The sequence below is a fragment of the Ictalurus furcatus genome, chromosome 9 (assembly GCF_023375685.1).
Source record: "Ictalurus furcatus strain D&B chromosome 9, Billie_1.0, whole genome shotgun sequence".
NCBI classification, from domain to species: Eukaryota; Metazoa; Chordata; class Actinopteri; order Siluriformes; family Ictaluridae; genus Ictalurus; species Ictalurus furcatus.
The window spans coordinates 26,744,471-26,753,608 of NC_071263.1; the positions used below are offsets into that span (position 1 = coordinate 26,744,471).

The window sequence follows — 9,138 nt, forward strand, 5'->3', positions numbered from 1 at the left end:
TGAAATGTAATTTCTTAACTTTTCTTAACTAAAAGATGGTGATTACTTACAATGTATGGTTACTGGGAATGGAAAAGAAAAACACGTCAGGATGAGAAAAAGAAAGAAAACGAAAAGTAAACTTGTCATGAATGAAAGTTCTTTTGAATGAAAATCTGACCCAGGTTGAACTTGGTGTCTTCACGTATTTCTAGCAGCTCAGCAGTTTTCGTTTTCGTTTTCAGGACGGTGTTTACTTCTCACCAGCTGGAAGAACTGGAGAAGGCTTTCAACGAGGCTCATTATCCAGATGTTTACGCACGGGAAATGCTAGCCATGAAGACAGAGCTCCCTGAGGACAGGATACAGGTGTTAGATTCTCACACATGTTCATACAAACCTGTGGCAAATAATGTTAGAAACAACAAATATGAGAAGTGAGAGGATCGAACAGATCATCAGAAGATGTTAGAGGCAGTGAGAAAGACAAAAGACCCCATCACGTTCAGAAAAATGACACCAGTTTGATTTTTTTTTTCATTACCGTTTGACCATTTATGATACTCATAAATGGTAAAAAAAAGCAAAGCGTCCGTCATAAAAAAAAGTTTACTGAAGGAGACGCAAGAGAATATTCACCGTACATCACATTCAGAAATATTTCCACTATATGATGAATGATATCAGTTCAAAAGATAAAAAATAATTAATAATGAATTAATTTTAAAAAAATTGTAACCTAAAAACAACCTGTTTCACGGTTGTTGTTGTTGTTGTTTTGCATTAACTGAAAAAAATGCTTCAACAACATAAATAACATATTTTTCAGTTTAGTAAAAGGAAAAATAATCCTTTTTCTACAACAAGTCGATGCGTTTTTTTTTGTTTGTTTGTTTGTTTGTTTGTTTGATCCGAGGTTAATTTGTTGTTTTTTTTCAGTGTATACAGAAAAAATGTAATAAAGTATACAGTGTACTAAATTTACTGATCTTGATCTTAAACAATATTCACCAATTTTTGATATTTGTAATAATAATAATAATAATAATAATAATAATAATAATAATGAGGGGGAAAATAGTACTAAAGGTTTTTGTGGTTCAAATAGAAATGTCTTTGTCTTGTTGATTTTGTTCTAAGAGTCCCTTATGTAAAAAATAAATAAATAAATAAATAAATAAATAAAAATCACCACATACATTTTGGCTTATATCATGTGAGTTTGTGAGTAACACAGTTTGTCTTCACATGTGGAAAAGGAATTTGTGAGAAATGAATGAGTCAAAAAAAAAGGGAAAAAAAAAACAAAACATGTCAAGTGTCTAAAAAACATACCTCATTTCCACTGCCATGCAAGTGAAGTGCGTGTGATTATTTATTTATTTTTTTTAAATAAGGGGTGTGTATATTTTTAACACGGTGTGTTTTGTTCAGGTGTGGTTCCAGAACCGCCGGGCCAAATGGAGGAAGCGTGAGAAGTGCTGGGGCCGCAGCAGTGTGATGGCTGAATACGGTCTGTACGGCGCCATGGTCCGTCACTCCATCCCTTTACCAGAATCCATCCTCAACTCGGCCAAAAACGGCATGATGGGCTCCTGCGCGCCCTGGCTTCTAGGTGAGAAACCGCGTGGAAAAACATATCAAGAAAACGTGCGTCTCAACTCGTTATACGCTGAACTTGGACCCGTGAACTCAAGTAAAGTGAAAAACGTGATCACGTGTGGGAAATCACATCTGAAAAATGACATGTACGAAAGGATTGGTCTGTGAACTGTTCGTAGGAGCGTTTACGCAAGGAATTCATGAAAATCCTGTCATTTCAGAAAGGAAAAAAAAAAACGTTATGCAAATTTACGCATAAGTAGGCTAACGAATGTCAACCTCGACTGATTGGCGTTAAATAATATAGTTAGCTCCTGCGATTTTATATACAGTATGAATTTCTGTGTGGTGTTTACATACGCAGCTCTTTCACTTATGCACACAGAGTCAGTGAAAACTTTGTGAAACCAAGTCGTTTCATATGGACGGCATTAATGGCGAGAAAGATTAAATATAAAAATAAATTTTAAAAAAAGATTAATAACAGAAAGCAAGCCAGAAGAAATGCATCAATTGGTACCAAGAAAATCAGTGTTTTCGGAACTTTTACAAAAATTTTTTACTTCCATTTGGTTTACGTAAAACATTTACACACAACTTTACTAAACGAGTGATAAACGAGGCCCAGTGTGTCAACAAAAAAAAAAAACAACCCACAAATGTGCACGTTAAACACGTGAGTCATGTGATCATTCACTTATGAAGTACATGTGATTTTTCTGTAATGACACCATGTTAGTGCCACTTCCTGGAGGAACTACAAGTTGTTGTTTTTTTTAAAAAAAAAAAAATCACGAGAATTTTTCTACTTAAATGTAGAAATGGAATAAATAAATAAGTGAAGGAAGTCATGTACTTCACAGACAAATAGATCATCTCGAGAATGTTGAATGATTTCCAGAAAACACCAGTTGTACACTCCTAGAAATAAAAGAACTGGACTTTTGCTTGTTACTGGAGGGGTACCATTGGTACCGATGGGACATCTTGTGTACCTCTAGTATATTATCTTTACACCTAATTGGACCTTAAGCACCACTGCTGTCCTTTATAAAGTTTTACTAAACTTTTAAAAATGCTAATTAAAGACACACTACATCTACCTTCCTATAGAAAAGATACACAACAACGGCACACCGGTGACAAAACGTTGGAGAGTTTGCTCGTTTTTTATTTTTTATTTTATGAGAATACATGACTACTCGAGTTCACGAACATCTCCGACACATAATTTCTCGATCGCTGGCTTTTATACGACGCACCAGTGTGTTTTATGGTGGCCCCCCCCCATCCCCCAAATGCTAATGCTAATTTTGCCAAGTGACAGGCATCTCTGGGTCACAAGTGTTTTCAACATTAAAATGAAATTACCTGAAAATTCAGCCAAGCTCAAACTTGATCATGCCCTAACTAGCCTTTGTTTTCACTTCTTTGGCTCGACTTACCGTTAAGCGTAAAATTTTGTTATTAATGACATCAGTCGGCTAGTGAACTTGACCCCTGATTTGAATTACACAGCGTAAGTGAAATGCTAGCACTTGCTTACACAAATGACACAGAACAGATCTGCCGAGTGGCGTATCGTACAAACAGTTGGCTAGCTACGTACACTCTGGGAAAGTAATGCTAACACTAGCTAAGCGAACTGCTGATCTGACTGCTCCGAGCACAGTGCTGCTATTTAGTAGCTGACTAGCTTGGGTAGTCTTGCTAGATGATAAGTAACGTAATTAAAAACAGTATTTGATGCCGATTATTACTCCATCTCGAGCCAAATAAGTCGAATATAAGGCGAGGCACACGAGTGAGTTTGCGTTCGGCTGATTTAATTTAACTGAAGTTTCGTCCTTGTTGACCCAGGGACTCCTCTCACTCTGCAAAATCAGGACAAGCTATCAGCAACACCAGGGACTGGCCACGGCCTGAGAGGTGGGCTTTACTGATTCCAGCTGATTTCTTATTAAGTTCTACATGCGAGCAGGTTTGTGTCAGGTTTTAACACTGGTGTATTTTCTCCTCTCTTCGTTCGTTCAGGAATGCATAAAAAGTCCATGGAAATGTCCAAGAAGTCCCCGGAGAGGCCTGAATCCACACACTCCGACCCATACCCAGAGGAGACGAAAAGCAAAGGCGGAGACGCCACGGGGCCGAGACGAGGCTCTGCGACGGACGATTTGGAGGATATGGCCATAGATTTATCCAGCACATCTAAACAGGACACCAAGAGCGCTCTGAAAGTCTCGTCTCCTCATCCCGAACCCAACAGCGACTCAGAAAACGAGAACTGATACGGGCGTGTACAGATACGGGCGAAAATATACGGACCTCTATTTTTAACCCGTGTGTCTCCTCGTCAATGATTTGGCTTTGGTTGTTTATAAGTGTTTCATCTTCATTATTTAATGTCATGTGTGTTGAAATGGCTATGAGATGATAGCTATAAGTGTACAAGTCTTCGCAATTTTACACAGAGGAACATTATTCTGAAATCGTCCCACAAATTGTAGACGCGGTTTTTCGCAGATTGGTGAACCTCTGCCCATCTTTACTTCTGAAAGCCTGTCTAAGATACTCTTTTTATCCCCAATCATGTTACTGACCTGTTCCCAATCAACCTCCAGCTGTTTCTTTTCAGTACCACTTACTTTTCCAGCCTCTTGTTGCCCCGTCCCAACTTTTTTGAGATGTGTTGCGGCCATGAAATTCAAAATTACCTTTTTTTTTTCTTAAAACGGTACATTTACTCAGTTTAAACATTTGATATGTTTTCTGTGTTCTATTGTGAATAACATATGGGTTCATGAGATTCGCAAATCATTGCATTCTGTTTTTATTTACATTTTACACAGCGTCCCATGTTTTTTGGAATTGGGGTTGTACTAATATGTCCTCGTTGCAACAAAAAAAAAACCAAACAAACCCCAAATCTGTCACTAAAGATGCTGTTCCTTGATGCTTACAGCTCTGAAGCACTTTATCTGCATTATTGCTAAATATTCAACAAAGCAATGAAATGCCAGCAAATCATCACATATAAATAAATAAAAGATTAGTTTATGTATTTGGTGTAAATGGACTCGTCCTCTTTTTGGTTAGACCATGAGTACTGGCATTGCAAAACACACAATGAATGCAATTTGTGATTTGAAGTCTGACCTGTAGTGATATTAGGAGGTTACGCTGGTAGACACAACACTTTAAAGGAATTTTATATATTATATATATTTTTATTATTATTATTATTATTATTATTTTGAAAAGACAGAATGAAAAGTCAAATAAAGTGAAATAAACAAAAAAAAAAAGCAAACAAAAATGTAAAAATCTGGAAGGTGTTACTGGTATTATAGTCTATATATCTTCAAAGGAAGTGGAAAGTAGATCGTCTATACAGTATGTCGTCTATATACTGTATTTATTTACTGTAAACCGCTGCACTGTGGAATTCTCCATCCTGATTGGTCAGAAGGTACTGGTTAATTTTCTATAACAACAGCTCTGACAAGCCACAGATTTGTATTAAAGCACCCACTATAATGCTCACTATAATAACAGCTCTTACCCAGGGACTTGTATAGTGGAAGTTCTATGTAAACAGATGTTGTTTTTAGGAGGATGTTTCTTTAACTTTTTTGGAAGGAGTCTCCAGTGTCAGCACTTTGTAACAGTCAGAGGTAAAGCTGTAATGTAGAGTTTTACAACATATTCAGGACAGAGGAGTTTGTGTTTTCTCTGTTACATGATACAAGAGGAAGAAAGAGACGCTGGTGAGGGGACAAATATTTATAGCTGCTATAATGCAAGTGATGAAAGGAACTAACTTGTTGCATGGATGTTCAGTAACTATAAACTTTATTGGGACTGACAGATACAGACCCCACTCTTCCTTTATTGGGACTGACAGGCACAGAGGCCACAAGTCATTTATTGGGACTGACAAGCACAAAGGCCACACCTTCTTTACTGGGACTGACAGGCACAGATGCCACACCTCCTTTATTGGGACTGACAGGCACAGATGCCACACCTCCTTTATTGGGACTGACAGGCACAGATGCCACACCTTCTTTACTAGGACTGACAGGTACAGATGCCACACCTCCTTTATTGGGACTGACATGCACAGATGCCACACCTTCTTTACTGGGACTGACAGGCACAGATGCCACACCTCCTTTATTGGGACTGACAGATACAGATGCCACCCCTCCTTTATTGGGACTGACAGATACAGATGCCACGCCTCCTTTATTGGGACTGACAGGCACAGAGGCCACACGTCATTTATTGGGACTGACAAGCACAAAGGCCACACCTTCTTTACTGGGACTGACAGGCACAGATGCCACACCTCCTTTATTGGGACTGACAGATACAGATGCCACCCCTCCTTTATTGGGACTGACAGATACAGATGCCACCCCTCCTTTATTGGGACTGACAGGCACAGAGGCCACACGTCATTTATTGGGACTGACAAGCACAAAGGCCACACCTTCTTTACTGGGACTGACAGGCACAGATGCCACACCTCCTTTACTGGGACTGACAGGCACAGATGCCACACCTTCTTTACTGGGACTGACAGGCACAGATGCCACACCTCCTTTATTGGGACTGGCAGGCACAGAGGCCACACTTTCTTTACTGGGACTGACAGGCACAGATGCCACACCTCCTTTATTGTGACTGAGAGATGCACAGAGGCCACACCTCCTTTATTGGGACTGACAGGAACAGATGCCACACCTTCTTTATTAGGACTGAGAGGCACAGAGGCCACGCCTCCTTTACTGGGACTGACAATAAACACTTCAAATAAACCGTCCAGTTTTAACAGCATCATGTGTAGCTTACTTTATGGAATGTTTTCATACGGATGAACTGGGATACACGTAGGTGTAATTATGTGTTCGACTGTCAGCTAGAGGAACGGACATAAACTGCAGTTGCTGTTTTACAAGTACCGAAACACATTCACACACGGTTTCGCTAAATCGCCTTTAAAATGGCATCTACATGTACATCGGAACAGACACAGAATAGTTTGGCTTTTTCCCGGGAGCCGATGCTGTTTCTCAAGCTATCTTTATTGTGACTTTTATACACGCTGTATGTATAATAATGACAGTCGATGCACTATACACTATAGTATATATACACCATGCACATATACACTAGAAGGTGTTTAACACACACCACATACACACAGAGTTTGCTTCCTTGACTTTAAGAAGCACGTAATATCCATCTAGTTGTGTTTTAATGTTCAGGTTTAAGCTTTAAAGCCTCTACATAATCATGTGTAATACCCTCTGAGTGGCTCAGAAATCATATAATTGCTCTCTGACCTTGTTTTTATTTCTATGCCCCGACGCCATTCTTCAACTGCTGCAGTTTACCTTTAAAATACACATTTACACTAATGGAATGGGATACCAGTAATGGAAATCAAAGGGAATTCTTGGGTTTACGTTATTACTGATATTTGATGAATGCACTCTTACTGTACCTCAGCACATAATTTCACTATTATCGTTACATAAAACCATCTTTATACTAATTTATTTTCAGTGTATTGTTATGAGAACTAATTCTGACCCTGAACAGGTCAAAATGGCCCATTTTTATTAATATAGTCCTTTTTTTAAAAAATTAAATATGAAGCAATATATGATGTTTTTTAAATTCAAGAAAACAAACAAAAAGCAAACAAACCAAGAAAACACTTCACATGCTCGGCCTCAAACAAACATTTGTATAAAGATGTAGCATGAAAAATGGACACGGAAATTTTTTTTAACACAGTTTTAAAAAAAAAAGAAAAGAAAAAGAGTGAGTCAAATGAAAACCATATTAAAAATAAATGTATTATTTATATTATAAATTATATTAGTATTATATTATTTTTTTTAATGATTGTAAATAGGTCTAAATCATTTTTCTACACGATCTCCATTTTGCTTAATGCAGATGTTCCAGTTCTTAACAAGTGTCTGGATTCCTCTTTAAAAAAAATTTTAAAAAATAAACAAATAAAAATTAACGTTATTTTGCACTTTTACGGTTTTCATTTATGAATCGGAACCAGAAATATCATTTTAACATTCCCAAAATATTTTCCTATCATACATAATAACCGCAGTGCAGGTATATTTTTATCCATTTATTTTAAAAAAGAAAAAGATTGCATTTCTATAAATAATTTTTTTTTTAAAAATCCAAAAGGGCACATTTCTAGTAGACAATGGGAAAGAGTGTGAACGGAACATTACCCTAATATAGACTAGTAGAAAAAAATTTAAATAATAAATAAAAGTACATTCTTTAAAAAAAATAAAATAACTCTTCAAAGGTTCTTCAACGGGACGTTGGATTGTAAAAGGTTCTTAGCTTCAGCTGTAGAAGTTCTTAAGAGTCGTAGAACCTTAAGAGCTCCCCAGAGGGAGGACCGATCTAGATCCATAAAGGGTTCTAGATCAAACCTTTCTTTCGAAGGCTGTATAACGCCATGCCAGTGTATGAATAAGAATGATGAGTGATATCTGAAATCTAAGACAAGCTCAGTTGACACAGAAAGGTCGATATCATGTAGTCGCTTCTTTTTCGAGGCGTTTATAAATAACGAGAGTGTGCGTGTGAGAGAGAGAGTGAGCGAGCGAGAGAGAGAGAAAACAGATTAGCAGAAGTGAGGAGTGGATTATAAACCCTCAACCCCAAGACATCGCCACTCCAGAGGGATTAAATCTATTAAAATATCATCAATCACTACTTATCCTGATAATCCCACGGCCTCTCCTCTACTGCCCTTTACCAAATAACAATAAGAGATGATGGACCCACTTTAAGCCCTGCATGAATAATCCTGCCTGTTATTGAAGAGACAATCATTTAAAACAATGCAACACAAATGAATCTACTTCGAATCTGGCTGGAAGAGCGAGTGGAAATAACCCAGCTGTGGAGTACGGTGTATTAGTGCAGGCTGTTGTTTCATTCTACTAATAAGCTACTGGGTTATTCGAAAGCGATCAGGACTACGCCCGACCCTCCATCCTTCACGCAGGGGGAAGAGCTTTCTCTTACAAAGCCCTACAGTTATGGAACAGCCTTCCAATTAGTGACTTCCATGAGTAGACTTTCTTTTACGCAAAGTACACACAGTCTTATCCATCATGGGATAGTAAACATACCATACCAATACAATCTCTTCCTCTCTTTACGTCCCGCTCCCTCTGTCAAGCCACACATGATTTTATGATGATGTCAGTGATCCTGACCCTTTCTGCTCTCCAGACCTGCCTGATCCACACTGATGCCCTACCTCTGGATGGAGCTCTCATCAACTGTAGGCGACAACCTGGAGATTTCTGATGATGGTACCGCTTGGAAACGGTTTTGGACCTCGATTCCACACGGACGTTCTCGCTGTGGTTGCTGGGACTACGGTTACTGCGATGGCCTCGGGACCGCGATTACCACATGCAGTTTTACACTCAGGTCTCCTTTAGTGAACAGTGGATCAGTTCAACAAAACAGACTTCATATAAAAACCAT

General features: G+C 38.4%; 1 protein-coding gene across 1 annotated transcript in view; it reads left to right on the forward strand.

The window, feature by feature from the left end:
* Positions 1–4,379, forward strand: part of vsx1 (visual system homeobox 1 homolog, chx10-like) — a 6,824-nt gene extending 2,445 nt beyond the window's left edge. Inside the window, exons 3-5 of the mRNA XM_053633839.1 lie at positions 225–348; positions 1,414–1,594; positions 3,616–4,379. Of these exons, the coding sequence (XP_053489814.1) occupies positions 225–348; positions 1,414–1,594; positions 3,616–3,869 (559 nt within the window). The 3' untranslated portion in view covers positions 3,870–4,379. The remainder of the gene's footprint in view (positions 1–224; positions 349–1,413; positions 1,595–3,615) is intronic.
* Positions 4,380–9,138: the final 4,759 nt, after the last annotated feature.